We start from the raw sequence: 17,500 nt of genomic DNA on the forward strand, positions 1-17,500 counted from the left end.
CACACACACCTGTTAGCCTCAGGTAACACACACACACACACACACACACACACACACACACACACACACACACACACACCTGTTAGCCGCAGGTGACACACACACACACCTGTTAGCCTCAGGTAACACACACACACACACACACACACACACACACACACACACACACACACCTGTTAGCCTCAGGTAACACACACCTGTCAGCCTCAGGTAACACACACCTGTCAGCCTCAGGTAACACACACCTGTTAGCCTCAGGTAACACACACACACCTATTAGCCTTAGGTAACACACACACACACACACACACACACACACACACACACACACACCTGTTAGCCTCAGGTAACACACACCTGTTAGCCTCAGGTAACACACACCTGTTAGCCTCAGGTAACACACACACACCTGTTAGCCTCAGGTAACACACACCTGTTAGCCTCAGGTAACACACACACCTGTCAGCCTCAGGTAACACACACACCTGTTAGCCTCAGGTAACACACACACCTGTTAGCCTCAGGTTAACGACATCGTGATGTTCCGTTTCAGGTCTTTTTCTCTCTGAATGTCTTCCTCACCTGACGACACTCAACAACTCCTACATACAGGTAACACTCCTCCTGCTTCCTTCCTTCCTTCCTTCCTTCCTTCCTTCCTTCCTTCCTTCCTTCCTTCCTTCCTTCCTTCCTTCCTTCCTTCCTTCCTCACTACCTGTTATTTGTGTCTTCAGGCTGATGAGGTCACCTGGAGTCCCTCCTCACAGTGCGGTTTGTCGACGCCCCCTCCTGAACCCTCCGCCCCCCCACTGAACAGGACCACCTCCATCTCAGGTGAGACACTGTGAGACAGGGGAGACACGGTGAGACACTGTGAGACAGGTGAGACACTGTGAGACAGGGGAGACACTGTGAGACAGGTGAGACACTGTGAGACAGGTGAGACACTGTGAGACAGGGGAGACACTGTGAGACACTGTGAGACAGGGGAAACACTGTGAGACAGGGGAGACACTGTGAGACACTGTGAGACACTGTGAGACAGGGGAAACACTGTGAGACAGGGGAAACACTGTGAGACAGGGGAAACACTGTGAGACAGGGGAAACACTGTGAGACAGGGGAAACACTGTGAGACACTGTGAGACAGGGGAAACACTGAGACAGGGGAAACACTGTGAGACACTGTGAGACAGGGGAAACACTGTGAGACAGGGGAAACACTGTGAGACACTGTGAGACAGGGGAAACACTGAGACAGGGGAAACACTGTGAGACAGGGGAAACACTGAGACAGGGGAAACACTGTGAGACAGGGGAGACACTGTGAGACACTGTGAGACAGGGGAAACACTGTGAGACAGGGGAAACACTGTGAGACAGGGGAAACACTGCGAGACAGGGGAAACACTGTGAGACACTGTGAGACAGGGGAAACACTGCGAGACAGGGGAAACACTGTGAGACAGGGGAGACACTGTGAGACACTGTGAGACAGGGGAAACACTGAGACACTGTGAGACACTGTGAGACACTGTGAGACAGGGGAAACACTGCGAGACAGGTGAAACACTGTGAGACACTGTGAGACAGGGGAAACACTGCGAGACAGGGGAAACACTGTGAGACACTGTGAGACAGGGGAAACACTGCGAGACAGGGGAAACACTGTGAGACAGGGGAAACACTGTGAGACACTGTGAGACACTGTGAGACACTGTGAGACACTGTGAGACAGGGGAAACACTGTGAGACAGGGGAAACACTGTGAGACAGGGGAAACACTGTGAGACAGGGGAAACACTGTGAGACACTGTGAGACAGGGGAAACACTGAGACAGGGGAAACACTGTGAGACACTGTGAGACAGGGGAAACACTGTGAGACAGGGGAAACACTGTGAGACACTGTGAGACAGGGGAAACACTGAGACAGGGGAAACACTGTGAGACAGGGGAAACACTGAGACAGGGGAAACACTGTGAGACAGGGGAGACACTGTGAGACACTGTGAGACAGGGGAAACACTGTGAGACAGGGGAAACACTGTGAGACAGGGGAAACACTGCGAGACACTGTGAGACAGGGGAAACACTGCGAGACAGGGGAAACACTGTGAGACAGGGGAGACACTGTGAGACACTGTGAGACAGGGGAAACACTGAGACACTGTGAGACACTGTGAGACACTGTGAGACAGGGGAAACACTGTGAGACAGGGGAAACACTGTGAGACACTGTGAGACAGGGGAAACACTGCGAGACAGGGGAAACACTGTGAGACAGGGGAGACACTGTGAGACACTGTGAGACAGGGGAAACACTGAGACACTGTGAGACACTGTGAGACACTGTGAGACAGGGGAAACACTGCGAGACAGGTGAAACACTGTGAGACACTGTGAGACAGGGGAAACACTGCGAGACAGGGGAAACACTGTGAGACACTGTGAGACAGGGGAAACACTGCGAGACAGGGGAAACACTGTGAGACAGGGGAAACACTGTGAGACACTGTGAGACACTGTGAGACACTGTGAGACACTGTGAGACAGGGGAAACACTGTGAGACACTGTGAGACACTGTGAGACACTGTGAGACACTGTGAGACAGGGGAAACACTGTGAGACAGGGGAAACACTGCGAGACACTGTGAGACAGGGGAAACACTGTGAGACAGGGGAAACACTGTGAGACAGGGGAAACACTGTGAGACACTGTGAGACAGGGGAAACACTGCGAGACAGGGGAAACACTGTGAGACACTGTGAGACACTGCGAGACAGGGGAAACACTGTGAGACACTGTGAGACACTGTGAGACAGGGGAAACACTGCGAGACAGGGGAAACACTGTGAGACAGGGGAAACACTGCGAGACAGGTGAGACACTGTGAGACACTGTGAGACACTGTGAGACACTGTGAGACAGGGGAAACACTGTGAGACAGGTGAAACACTGTGAGACACTGTGAGACACTGTGAGACACTGTGAGACAGGGGAAACACTGTGAGACAGGGGAAACACTGTGAGACAGGGGAAACACTGTGAGACAGGTGAGACACTGTGAGACACTGTGAGACAGGGGAAACACTGTGAGACAGGGGAAACACTGTGAGACACTGTGAGACAGGGGAAACACTGTGAGACAGGGGAAACACTGTGAGACAGGGGAAACACTGTGAGACAGGTGAGACACTGTGAGACACTGTGAGACACTGTGAGACACTGTGAGACAGGGGAAACACTGTGAGACAGGTGAAACACTGTGAGACACTGTGAGACACTGTGAGACAGGGGAAACACTGTGAGACAGGTGAAACACTGTGAGACAGGGGAAACACTGTGAGACAGGGGAAACACTGTGAGACACTGTGAGACAGGGGAAACACTGTGAGACAGGTGAGACACTGTGAGACACTGTGAGACACTGTGAGACACTGTGAGACACTGTGAGACACTGTGAGACAGGGGAAACACTGTGAGACAGGGGAAACACTGTGAGACACTGTGAGACACTGTGAGACACTGTGAGACAGGGGAAACACTGTGAGACAGGGGAGACACTGTGAGACAGGGGAAACACTGTGAGACAGGGGAGACACTGTGAGACACTGTGAGACACTGTGAGACAGGGGAAACACTGTGAGACAGGGGAAACACTGTGAGACACTGTGAGACACTGCGAGACAGGGGAAACACTGTGAGACACTGTGAGACACTGCGAGACAGGGGAGACACTGTGAGACACTGTGAGACACTGTGAGACAGGGGAAACACTGTGAGACAGGGGAAACACTGTGAGACACTGTGAGACACTGCGAGACAGGGGAAACACTGCGAGACACTGTGAGACACTGTGAGACACTGTGAGACACTGTGAGACACTGTGAGACACTGCGAGACAGGGGAAACACTGTGAGACACTGTGAGACACTGTGAGACACTGTGAGACAGGGGAAACACTGCGAGACAGGGGAAACACTGTGAGACAGGTGAAACACTGTGAGACAGGGGAAACACTGTGAGACAGGGGAAACACTGTGAGACAGGGGAAACACTGTGAGACAGGGGAAACACTGTGAGACAGGTGAGACACTGTGAGACACTGTGAGACACTGTGAGACACTGTGAGACACTGTGAGACAGGGGAAACACTGTGAGACAGGGGAAACACTGTGAGACACTGTGAGACACTGTGAGACACTGTGAGACAGGGGAAACACTGTGAGACAGGGGAGACACTGTGAGACACTGTGAGACACTGTGAGACAGGGGAAACACTGTGAGACAGGGGAAACACTGTGAGACAGGGGAAACACTGTGAGACAGGGGAAACACTGTGAGACAGGGGAAACACTGTGAGACACTGTGAGACACTGTGAGACACTGTGAGACACTGTGAGACAGGGGAAACACTGTGAGACAGGGGAAACACTGTGAGACAGGGGAAACACTGCGAGACAGGTGAAACACTGTGAGACAGGGGAAACACTGTGAGACAGGTGAAACACTGTGAGACAGGTGAAACACTGTGAGACACTGTGAGACAGGGGAAACACTGCGAGACAGGGGAAACACTGTGAGACAGGGGAAACACTGCGAGACACTGTGAGACAGGGGAAACACTGTGAGACAGGGGAAACACTGTGAGACACTGTGAGACAGGGGAAACACTGCGAGACAGGGGAAACACTGTGAGACAGGGGAAACACTGCGAGACAGGGGAAACACTGTGAGACACTGTGAGACACTGCGAGACACTGTGAGACACTGTGAGACAGGGGAAACACTGCGAGACAGGGGAAACACTGTGAGACAGGGGAAACACTGCGAGACAGGGGAAACACTGTGAGACAGGGGAAACACTGTGAGACACTGTGAGACAGGGGAAACACTGTGAGACAGGGGAAACACTGTGAGACAGGTGAAACACTGTGAGACAGGGGAAACACTGTGAGACAGGGGAAACACTGTGAGACAGGTGAGACACTGTGAGACACTGTGAGACACTGTGAGACACTGTGAGACACTGTGAGACAGGGGAAACACTGTGAGACAGGGGAAACACTGTGAGACACTGTGAGACACTGTGAGACACTGTGAGACAGGGGAAACACTGTGAGACAGGGGAGACACTGTGAGACACTGTGAGACACTGCGAGACAGGGGAAACACTGTGAGACAGGGGAAACACTGTGAGACACTGTGAGACACTGTGAGACAGGGGAAACACTGTGAGACACTGTGAGACACTGTGAGACAGGGGAAACACTGTGAGACACTGTGAGACACTGTGAGACAGGGGAAACACTGTGAGACACTGTGAGACACTGTGAGACAGGGGAAACACTGTGAGACACTGTGAGACACTGTGAGACACTGTGAGACACTGTGAGACAGGGGAAACACTGCGAGACAGGGGAAACACTGTGAGACAGGGGAAACACTGTGAGACAGGGGAAACACTGTGAGACAGGGGAAACACTGTGAGACAGGGGAAACACTGTGAGACAGGGGAAACACTGTGAGACAGGGGAAACACTGTGAGACACTGTGAGACAGGGGAAACACTGCAAGACAGGGGAAACACTGTGAGACACTGTGAGACACTGCGAGACAGGGGAAACACTGCGAGACAGGGGAAACACTGTGAGACAGGGGAAACACTGCGAGACAGGGGAAACACTGTGAGACAGGGGAAACACTGTGAGACAGGGGAAACACTGTGAGACAGGTGAGACACTGTGAGACACTGTGAGACAGGGGAAACACTGTGAGACAGGGGAAACACTGTGAGACACTGTGAGACAGGGGAAACACTGTGAGACAGGGGAAACACTGTGAGACAGGTGAGACACTGTGAGACACTGTGAGACACTGTGAGACACTGTGAGACAGGGGAAACACTGTGAGACAGGTGAAACACTGTGAGACACTGTGAGACACTGTGAGACAGGGGAAACACTGTGAGACAGGTGAAACACTGTGAGACAGGGGAAACACTGTGAGACAGGGGAAACACTGTGAGACACTGTGAGACAGGGGAAACACTGTGAGACAGGTGAGACACTGTGAGACACTGTGAGACACTGTGAGACACTGTGAGACACTGTGAGACACTGTGAGACAGGGGAAACACTGTGAGACAGGGGAAACACTGTGAGACACTGTGAGACACTGTGAGACACTGTGAGACAGGGGAAACACTGTGAGACAGGGGAAACACTGTGAGACAGGGGAAACACTGTGAGACAGGGGAGACACTGTGAGACACTGTGAGACACTGTGAGACAGGGGAAACACTGTGAGACAGGGGAAACACTGTGAGACACTGTGAGACACTGCGAGACAGGGGAAACACTGTGAGACACTGTGAGACACTGCGAGACAGGGGAGACACTGTGAGACACTGTGAGACACTGTGAGACAGGGGAAACACTGTGAGACAGGGGAAACACTGTGAGACACTGTGAGACACTGCGAGACAGGGGAAACACTGCGAGACACTGTGAGACACTGTGAGACACTGTGAGACACTGTGAGACACTGTGAGACACTGTGAGACACTGTGAGACACTGCGAGACAGGGGAAACACTGTGAGACACTGTGAGACACTGTGAGACACTGTGAGACAGGGGAAACACTGCGAGACAGGGGAAACACTGTGAGACAGGTGAAACACTGTGAGACAGGGGAAACACTGTGAGACAGGGGAAACACTGTGAGACAGGGGAAACACTGTGAGACAGGTGAAACACTGTGAGACAGGGGAAACACTGTGAGACAGGGGAAACACTGTGAGACAGGGAAACACTGTGAGACAGGGGAAACACTGTGAGACAGGTGAGACACTGTGAGACACTGTGAGACACTGTGAGACACTGTGAGACACTGTGAGACAGGGGAAACACTGTGAGACAGGGGAAACACTGTGAGACACTGTGAGACACTGTGAGACACTGTGAGACAGGGGAAACACTGTGAGACAGGGGAAACACTGTGAGACAGGGGAAACACTGTGAGACAGGGGAAACACTGTGAGACAGGTGAGACACTGTGAGACACTGTGAGACACTGTGAGACACTGTGAGACACTGTGAGACAGGGGAAACACTGTGAGACAGGGGAAACACTGTGAGACACTGTGAGACACTGTGAGACACTGTGAGACAGGGGAAACACTGTGAGACAGGGGAGACACTGTGAGACACTGTGAGACACTGTGAGACAGGGGAAACACTGTGAGACAGGGGAAACACTGTGAGACAGGGGAAACACTGTGAGACAGGGGAAACACTGTGAGACACTGTGAGACACTGTGAGACACTGTGAGACACTGTGAGACAGGGGAAACACTGTGAGACAGGGGAAACACTGTGAGACAGGGGAAACACTGCGAGACAGGTGAAACACTGTGAGACAGGGGAAACACTGTGAGACAGGTGAAACACTGTGAGACAGGTGAAACACTGTGAGACACTGTGAGACAGGGGAAACACTGCGAGACAGGGGAAACACTGTGAGACAGGGGAAACACTGCGAGACACTGTGAGACAGGGGAAACACTGTGAGACAGGGGAAACACTGTGAGACACTGTGAGACAGGGGAAACACTGCGAGACAGGGGAAACACTGTGAGACAGGGGAAACACTGTGAGACACTGTGAGACACTGCGAGACACTGTGAGACACTGTGAGACAGGGGAAACACTGCGAGACAGGGGAAACACTGTGAGACAGGGGAAACACTGCGAGACAGGGGAAACACTGTGAGACAGGGGAAACACTGTGAGACACTGTGAGACAGGGGAAACACTGTGAGACAGGGGAAACACTGTGAGACACTGTGAGACACTGTGAGACACTGTGAGACAGGGGAAACACTGTGAGACAGGGGAGACACTGTGAGACACTGTGAGACACTGTGAGACACTGTGAGACAGGGGAAACACTGTGAGACAGGGGAAACACTGTGAGACAGGGGAAACACTGTGAGACAGGGGAAACACTGTGAGACAGGGGAGACACTGTGAGACACTGTGAGACACTGTGAGACAGGGGAAACACTGTGAGACAGGGGAAACACTGTGAGACAGGGGAAACACTGTGAGACAGGGGAAACACTGTGAGACAGGGGAAACACTGTGAGACAGGGGAAACACTGTGAGACACTGTGAGACACTGTGAGACACTGTGAGACACTGTGAGACACTGTGAGACAGGGGAAACACTGTGAGACAGGGGAAACACTGTGAGACACTGTGAGACACTGCGAGACAGGGGAAACACTGTGAGACAGGGGAAACACTGTGAGACACTGTGAGACACTGCGAGACAGGGGAAACACTGCGAGACACTGCGAGACAGGGGAAACACTGCGAGACAGGGGAAACACTGTGAGACACTGTGAGACACTGTGAGACACTGTGAGACAGGGGAAACACTGCGAGACAGGGGAAACACTGTGAGACAGGTGAAACACTGTGAGACACTGCGAGACAGGGGAAACACTGCGAGACAGGGGAAACACTGTGAGACACTGTGAGACACTGTGAGACACTGTGAGACAGGGGAAACACTGCGAGACAGGGGAAACACTGTGAGACAGGTGAAACACTGTGAGACAGGGGAAACACTGTGAGACAGGGGAAACACTGTGAGACACTGTGAGACAGGGGAAACACTGTGAGACAGGGGAAACACTGTGAGACACTGTGAGACAGGGGAAACACTGTGAGACAGGGGAAACACTGTGAGACAGGTGAGACACTGTGAGACACTGTGAGACACTGTGAGACACTGTGAGACACTGTGAGACAGGGGAAACACTGTGAGACAGGGGAAACACTGTGAGACACTGTGAGACACTGTGAGACACTGTGAGACAGGGGAAACACTGTGAGACAGGGGAAACACTGTGAGACACTGTGAGACACTGTGAGACACTGTGAGACAGGGGAAACACTGTGAGACAGGGGAGACACTGTGAGACACTGTGAGACACTGTGAGACAGGGGAAACACTGTGAGACAGGGGAAACACTGTGAGACAGGGGAAACACTGTGAGACAGGGGAAACACTGTGAGACAGGGGAAACACTGTGAGACAGGGGAAACACTGTGAGACAGGGGAAACACTGTGAGACAGGGGAAACACTGTGAGACAGGGGAGACACTGTGAGACACTGTGAGACACTGTGAGACAGGGGAAACACTGTGAGACAGGGGAAACACTGTGAGACACTGTGAGACACTGTGAGACACTGTGAGACAGGGGAAACACTGTGAGACACTGTGAGACACTGTGAGACACTGTGAGACAGGGGAAACACTGTGAGACAGGGGAGACACTGTGAGACACTGTGAGACACTGTGAGACAGGGGAAACACTGTGAGACAGGGGAAACACTGTGAGACAGGGGAAACACTGTGAGACACTGTGAGACACTGTGAGACACTGTGAGACAGGGGAAACACTGCGAGACAGGGGAAACACTGTGAGACAGGGGAAACACTGTGAGACAGGGGAAACACTGTGAGACAGGTGAAACACTGTGAGACAGGTGAAACACTGTGAGACACTGTGAGACAGGGGAAACACTGCGAGACAGGGGAAACACTGTGAGACACTGTGAGACACGTGAGACAGGGGAAACACTGTGAGACACTGTGAGACAGGGGAAACACTGTGAGACACTGTGAGACACTGTGAGACAGGGGAAACACTGCGAGACAGGTGAAACACTGTGAGACACTGTGAGACAGGGGAAACACTGCGAGACAGGGGAAACACTGTGAGACACTGTGAGACAGGGGAAACACTGTGAGACACTGTGAGACACTGTGAGACAGGGGAAACACTGCGAGACAGGTGAAACACTGTGAGACACTGTGAGACAGGGGAAACACTGCGAGACACTGTGAGACACTGTGAGACAGGGGAAACACTGCGAGACAGGGGAAACACTGTGAGACACTGTGAGACAGGGGAAACACTGCGAGACAGGGGAAACACTGTGAGACACTGTGAGACAGGGGAAACACTGCGAGACAGGGGAAACACTGTGAGACAGGGGAAACACTGCGAGACAGGGGAAACACTGTGAGACACTGTGAGACACTGTGAGACAGGGGAAACACTGTGAGACAGGGGAAACACTGCGAGACAGGGGAGACACTGTGAGACAGGGGAAACACTGCGAGACAGGGGAAACACTGCGAGACACTGCGAGACAGGGGAAACACTGCGAGACAGGGGAAACACTGTGAGACAGGGGAGACACTGCGAGACACTGTGAGACAGGGGAAACACTGTGAGACAGGGGAAACACTGCGAGACACTGTGAGACAGGGGAAACACTGCGAGACAGGTGAAACAGACGTCTGTCTCTTGGTAAACTCTGTTGTGTCTCCAGGTGTGACATCTCCCTCGTCCTCCGCCGTCCCCGCGGCGCCACCGACTGAAGGGAACCAAGATGGCGGTGTGACTCCTCAGGTGAGACCAGGAGGACTGCAGGTAGACAGTCAGCTGTTCTCCTCACTGGAAGGCTTTTATTGTGACGGGGTCTCTCTCTCTTCCTCTCAGGTGAAGCTGGTCACAGAGCCGGAGGGCTCATCCATTCAACCAATCACAGAGCAGGAGGGGGGAGGCCATAGTGATGTCATCGATGACATCAGTGGAGGTGAGTTGATGTATACAGGAGATGTACGGTAGGTCTGTTAGACTAAGACATCACTAAAGGTCATCTGAACTCAAGGTCCATTCATCCTCCTCTTCTGGAGCTTTCAGCCACATGTCATGGTCCTCATCAGCAGGTGGAGAATAGTTAGTAAGTGGACCTTGAGTTAACTTAATGTTCACCTGTTTCTCTGCAGACGTCAGCTCCCAGCAGCCCGTCCTCCTCACCTCCACGCCCTCGCCAGGTTCAGCCCCCCCCTCCGTGCTGTGCTTCACCCCCCCTCACTCCTCCAGGTCAGAGGAGGGAGGCTCCGCCCCCTCGGCTCAGAGCCCCGCCCCTTCCTACGGACCCCTGTTTGAGCTGGCTCTGCCGCGGGCCGCCACGCTGCTCATTGGGAGGATGACGCAGGTAAACTGAGCTAGAGGTCAGTGGGGTCAGCGAGGTGACACCCGTACGGAACACCGTCAGTCCCCCGTACGGAACACCGTCAGTCCCACGTACGGAACACCGTCAGTCCCACGTACGGAACACCGTCAGTCCCACGTACGGAACACCGTCAGTCCCACGTACGGAACACCGTCAACCAACCGTACGGGACAACGTCGGTCACCCGTACGGAACACCGTCAGTCCCCCGTACAGAACACCGTCAGTCCCCCGTACGGAACACCGTCAGTCCCCCGTACGGAACACCGTCAGTCCCCCGTACGGAACACCGTCAGCCACCCGTACGGAACACCGTCAGCCCCCCGTACGGAACACCGTCAACCACCCGTACAGAACACCGTCAGCCCCCCGTACGGAACACCGTCAACCACCCGTACAGAACACCGTCAGTCCCCCGTACGGAACACCGTCAACCACCCGTACAGAACATCGTCAGTCCCCCGTACGGAACACCTTCAGTCACCCGTACAGAACACCGTCAACCACCCGAACGGAATACCGTCAGTCCCCCGTACGGAACACCGTCAGCCCCCCGTACGGAACACCGTCAACCACCCGTACGGAACACCGTCAGTCCCCCGTACGGAACACCGTCAGTCCCCCGTACGGAACACCGTCAACCACCCGTACGGAACACCGTCAGCCCCCCGTACGGAACACCGTCAACCACCCGTACAGAACACCGTCAGTCCCCCGTACGGAACACCGTCAACCACCCGTACAGAACACCGTCAGTCCCCCGTACGGAACACCTTCAGTCACCCGTACAGAACACCGTCAACCACCCGAACGGAATACCGTCAGTCCCCCGTACGGAACACCGTCAGCCCCCCGTACGGAACACCGTCAGCCCCCCGTACGGAACACCGTCAACCACCCGTACGGAACACCGTCAGTCCCCCGTACGGAACACCGTCAACCACCCGTACGGAACACCGTCAGTCCCCCGTACGGAACACCGTCAACCACCCGTACTGAACACCGTCAGTCCCCCGTACGGAACACCGTCAACCACCCGTACGGAACACCGTCAGTCCCCCGTACGGAACACCGTCAACCACCCGTACTGAACACTGTCAGTCCCCCGTACGGAACACCGTCAACCACCCGTACTGAACACCGTCAGTCCCCCGTACGGAACACCATCAGTCACCCGTACAGAACACCGTCAACCACCCGAACGGAACACCGTCAACCACCCGTACTGAACACTGTCAGTCCCCCGTACGGAACACCGTCAACCACCCGAACGGAACACCGTCAACCACCCGTACTGAACACCGTCAGTCCCCCGTACGGAACACCGTCAACCACCCGTACTGAACACTGTCAGTCCCCCGTACGGAACACCGTCAACCACCCGTACTGAACACCGTCAGTCCCCCATACAGAACACCGTCAGTCCCCCATACAGAACACCGTCAATCCCCCGTACGGAACACCGTCGGTCCCTCGTACGGAACACCGTCAACCACCCGTACGGAACACCGTCAACCACCCGTACAGAACACCGTCAGTCCCCCGTACGGAACACCATCAGTCACCCGTACAGAACACCGTCAACCACCCGAACGGAATACCGTCAGTCCCCCATACAGAACACCGTCAGTCCCCCATACAGAACACCGTCAGTCCCCCATACAGAACACCGTCAGTCCCCCGTACGGAACACCGTCGGTCCCTCGTACGGAACACCGTCAACCACCCGTACGGAACACCGTCAGTCCCCCGTACGGAACACCGTCGGTAACCCGTAGGGAACACCGTCAGTCCCCCGTACGGAACACCGTCGGTCACCAGTACGGAACACCGTCGGTCACCAGTACGGAACACCGTCGGTCACCAGTACGGAACACCGTCGGTCACCCGTACGGAACACCGTCAGTCCCCCGTACGGAACACCATCAGTCACCCGTACAGAACACCGTCAACCACCCGAACGGAATACCGTCAGTCCCCCATACAGAACACCGTCAGTCCCCCATACAGAACACCGTCAGTCCCCCATACAGAACACCGTCAGTCCCCCGTACGGAACACCGTCGGTCCCTCGTACGGAACACCGTCAACCACCCGTACGGAACACCGTCAGTCCCCCGTACGGAACACCGTCGGTAACCCGTAGGGAACACCGTCAGTCACCCGTACTGAACACCGTCGGTCACCCGTACGGAACACCGTCGGTCACCCGTAGGGAACACCGTCAGTCACCCGTACTGAACACCGTCGGTCACCCGTACGGAACACCGTCAGTCACCCGTACTGAACACCGTCAGTCACCCGTACTGAACACCGTCGGTCACCCGTACGGAACACCGTCGGTCACCCGTAGGGAACACCGTCAGTCACCCGTACTGAACACCGTCGGTCACCCGTACGGAACACCGTCAGTCACCCGTACTGAACACCGTCGGTCACCAGTACGGAACACCGTCGGTCACCCGTACGGAACACCGTCGGTCACCAGTACGGAACACCGTCGGTCACCCGTACGGAACACCGTCGGTCACCAGTACGGAACACCGTCGGTCACCAGTACGGAACACAAAATTAAACCCAATAAGTCCCGTAGATTTACTGATTACTCTGCTGTGTCCTGTAGGAGGCGATGGAGAGAACAGCGGGGGAGCAGGAGACAGCAGGAGGAGGAAGAGGAGGAAGATCAGCAGGAGGAGGAGGAGAAGGAGAGGGGGAGGACCGGGAGGAGGAGCAGACCTCCGTCTCTCCTCTGGAGGTTCTGGATCAGCTGATCGTCCACGGACACGACGCCCACCAACACATCAGTAGGAGGTGAGACAGTTAACATGGAGATGAGACTGAGTTAGGAGGTGAGACGGTTACCATGGAGATGATACTGAGTCAGGAGGTGAGACGGTTACCATGGAGATGAGACTAAGTCAGGAGGTGAGACAGTTACCATGGAGATGAGACTGAGTTAGGAGGTGAGACGGTTACCATGGAGATGAGACTGAGTCAGGAGGTGAGACGGTTACCATGGAGATGAGACTAAGTCAGGAGGTGAGCGGTAAACCATGGAGATGAGAATGAGTCAGGAGGTGAGACGGTTACCATGGAGATGAGACTGAGTCAGGAGGTGAGACGGTTACCATGGAGATGAGACTGAGTCAGGAGGTGAGATGGTTACCATGGAGATGAGACTAAGTCAGGAGGTGAGACGTAACCATGGAGATGAGACTGAGTCAGGAGGTGAGACGGTTACCATGGAGATGAGACTGAGTCAGGAAGGATGTTACCATTGGTGTGTGTGTATAATGTGTATAATGTGTGTGTGTGTCTCAGGTGGTCGGCGGTCTCTAGGGGGGATCGGAGTCTTTCTGGAGGTAAACATCAGAGCATGAAAACTAAAGGTACCAGAACCAGAGAGTCCAGCTCATTAACACCTGATCACTATTGATCCTAACCCTATTGATTGATTGATTGATTGATAGATGTTGTTTGCTGTTTTTATGATTGTTGCTGACTTGAGACTGTAAACTCCAGACTTCCTGCAGGGCTTTTTAACGCATCATCTTCACATTGTGTGTGTGTGTGTGTGTGTGTGTGTCAGAGGGGGAGGAGCTTCAGTCTCTGAGGAGTCAGCTCTTATTGGTCCACAGTCAGCTGCAGTACGAACGCTTCAGACGTCAGCAGCACGCCGTCAGGAACCGCCGTCTGCTGAGGAGGGTCATCAACGCCACCACGCTGGAGGAGAGCAGCGTCGCCATGGTAACACACACACACACACACACACACACACACACACAGCAGTCTGCTTCTATTCATCATCATGTTTTTGTTTAAGTTATTTTTTGGGGTGATTTTTAAGCATTTTATTGATAGGACAGTGGATAGAGTGTTGGAAAGGGGGAGAGAGAGAAATGACATGCGGAAAGGACCACAGGCCGGATTCGAACCCGGGTCCACCGCTGCTAGGACTGAGCCTTGGCATTACATGGGCGCTCGCTCTACCGACTGAGCTAACCAGCCGCCCCATCATCATGTTTTAATAAAAACACCATGAGTCCTCAAACTACAGCTGACCTCTGACCTCTATCAACAGCATCAGGACTGTAGTGACCTCTGACCTCTATCAACAGCATCAGGACTGTAGTGACCTCTGACCTCTATCAACAGCATCAGGACTGTAGTGACCTCTGACCTCTATCAACAGCATCAGGACTGTAGTGACCTCTGACCTCTATCAACAGCATCAGGACTGTAGTGACCTCTGACCTCTGACCTTTCCACAGAAGGGTCAGCTGGAGGTCCAGGACGAGGAGATTCGGTCTCTGAGGACGAGTCTTCAGGAGGAACACCGACGTTATTCACACCTGCAGCAGGACACACACACACACACCAACCAGCTGCACACGCACACCCAACAGCTGCTGCTGCAACATCTGGAGGAGCAGAGAGACAGGCAGAGACTGGAGGTACTAGTACACACTATAGACACATATTATATACACACTTTATACATTATATATATATATATATACACATTATATACACATAATCAGTATAAAGACTCCTGTTGATCGTGTCCTGTGATTGGCTGTTTATAAACCAGCTGTGCTGTGATTGGCTGTTTATAAACCAGCTGTGCTGTGATTGGCTGTTGCAGGTTGAGCTTCAGGAGTGTCAGAGCAGGCTGAGGGAGCTGGAGGCGGAGCTTCAGAGAGCCAATAACAAGGCTTACAATGCAGAACACCAGCTGACCCAGCTGTCACTCAAGGTGAGGAGAGCTCCTATTGGCTGGTTACTATATATAAACATCTGGCAGCAGCAGCTGGATTACTGTGTGTACTACTGTGTGTATCACTGTGTGTGTTCCAGCTGTGCAGCAGTGAGCAGCTGCAGCAGCAGATGTTCCTGATGAACCAACAGCTGGTTCTGCTGAGAGAAACTAACAGAACTCTGAGAGAACATCTGGAACATCTGGAGGGAGGAGAGAGCCAGCACACTGTGAGGACACACACACACAGACACGTATATAAATGTGTGTATATATACAGAAAATGTATCATAAGCTCAAATGAGCTGAGATGAGCGCGGGGCGTTCAGGGACTGAGATGAGCGCGGGGCGTTCAGGGACTGAGATGAGCGCGGGGCGTTCAGGGACTGAGATGAGCGCGGGGCGTTCAGGGACTGAGATGAGCGCGGGGCGTTCAGGGACTGGGATGAGCGCGGGGCGTTCAGGGACTGGGATGAGTGCGGGGCATTCAGCGACTGAGATGAGCGTGTTGTGTTCAGGGACTGAGATGAGCGTGGGGCGTTCAGGGACTGAGATGAGCGTGTTGTGTTCAGGGACTGAGATGAAAGCGGGACGTTCAGGGACTGAGATGAGCGTGTTGTGTTCAGGGACTGAGATGAGCGCGGGGCGTTCAGGGATTAGGATAAGCGTGTTGTGTTCAGGGTCCACCGTGTCCCTCTGAGTTCTCAGTATTGTCTCTGTGTGCTGGTCAGGTGGCGTCCATGCTGCAGTGCACTCTGGGTAATGAGTTCCAGCAGCTGAAGGACAGCGACGTCCAGCAGAGACAGAAGCTGGAAGCAGCCAATCACAGGACAGCAGAGCTGGAGACCCAGCTGGCCAAGAGGGACCAGCTGATCCTGGACCAGAAGAAACTCCTGGAGGACACCAAGACCCAGAGCAGGTCAGAGTCCTGGTTCTGTTAGTCTGAGACCCAGAGCAGGTCAGAGTCCTGGTTCTGGACCTGGTTCTGGTATTCAGGTAGCAGGTGCGTGCTGTGATCATGTGATCATGTGACCATGGGGGGGCGTGTCTGTGTTTCAGAGGTGAGCTGACGGCGTGTGAGAGTCGCTGCGTCGCTCTGAGGAGAGTCGCCCAGACGCTGCAGACGGAGACGCTTCACCTGTACAGCCGGATCCACCTGGACGCCCCTCAGGACGCCAGGTAAACCGGTCTGAGTGATGTCACAGCTCAACACACACAGCTGATGATGTCACTGCTGTGATCATGTGATGTCATCTCTCTCGCCCTCAGGCCGCATGGCGGCGGCGCTTCACCAGCTCCTCATGGTGGTCACAAGCCCCGCCCCCCCTCCTCTTCTTCTTCTGTTGGTCTAATAAACGGCGGCGTGCAGACGCTGTCCTCGTCCCCGCTGCACCTCCTCTCCTGCTCCTCCTCCCCCATCGACTCCCCGCTGGCCGTCGGATCCTTCCTGGAGCAGCGAGCTCGCCAGCTGTTCAGACCGACCAATCACAGCCAGGAGGAGGAGGCAGAGGAGGAGCAGCAGGAGGAGGAGCAGCAGGAGGAGGAGGAGGCAGAGGAGGAGCAGCAGGAGGAGGCAGAGGAGGAGCAGGAGGAGGCCCAGCCTGAGAGCCCTCCTCTGGGTCAGGAGGCAGAGCTC

The 17,500-nt window shown here is 54.1% G+C and overlaps 1 protein-coding gene across 1 annotated transcript in view; it reads left to right on the forward strand.

Annotated features, from left to right (window-relative positions):
* Nucleotides 1–17,500, forward strand: part of LOC141763899 (hamartin-like) — a gene marked incomplete at its 5' end in the record, with an annotated part of 22,004 nt that overhangs the window by 2,813 nt on the left and 1,691 nt on the right. The window contains 14 exons of the mRNA XM_074628683.1: nt 554–612; nt 735–834; nt 10,420–10,499; nt 10,590–10,686; nt 10,880–11,091; nt 13,732–13,919; nt 14,430–14,497; nt 14,698–14,855; nt 15,380–15,562; nt 15,754–15,864; nt 15,966–16,094; nt 16,596–16,783; nt 16,924–17,043; nt 17,134–17,500. The exon at nt 17,134–17,500 is cut by the window's right edge and continues 197 nt beyond it. Of these exons, the coding sequence (XP_074484784.1) occupies nt 554–612; nt 735–834; nt 10,420–10,499; nt 10,590–10,686; nt 10,880–11,091; nt 13,732–13,919; nt 14,430–14,497; nt 14,698–14,855; nt 15,380–15,562; nt 15,754–15,864; nt 15,966–16,094; nt 16,596–16,783; nt 16,924–17,043; nt 17,134–17,500 (2,060 nt within the window). The remainder of the gene's footprint in view (nt 1–553; nt 613–734; nt 835–10,419; nt 10,500–10,589; nt 10,687–10,879; nt 11,092–13,731; nt 13,920–14,429; nt 14,498–14,697; nt 14,856–15,379; nt 15,563–15,753; nt 15,865–15,965; nt 16,095–16,595; nt 16,784–16,923; nt 17,044–17,133) is intronic.

Source organism: Sebastes fasciatus, unplaced genomic scaffold (genome assembly GCF_043250625.1).
Source record: "Sebastes fasciatus isolate fSebFas1 unplaced genomic scaffold, fSebFas1.pri Scaffold_98, whole genome shotgun sequence".
NCBI classification, from domain to species: domain Eukaryota; kingdom Metazoa; phylum Chordata; class Actinopteri; order Perciformes; family Sebastidae; genus Sebastes; species Sebastes fasciatus.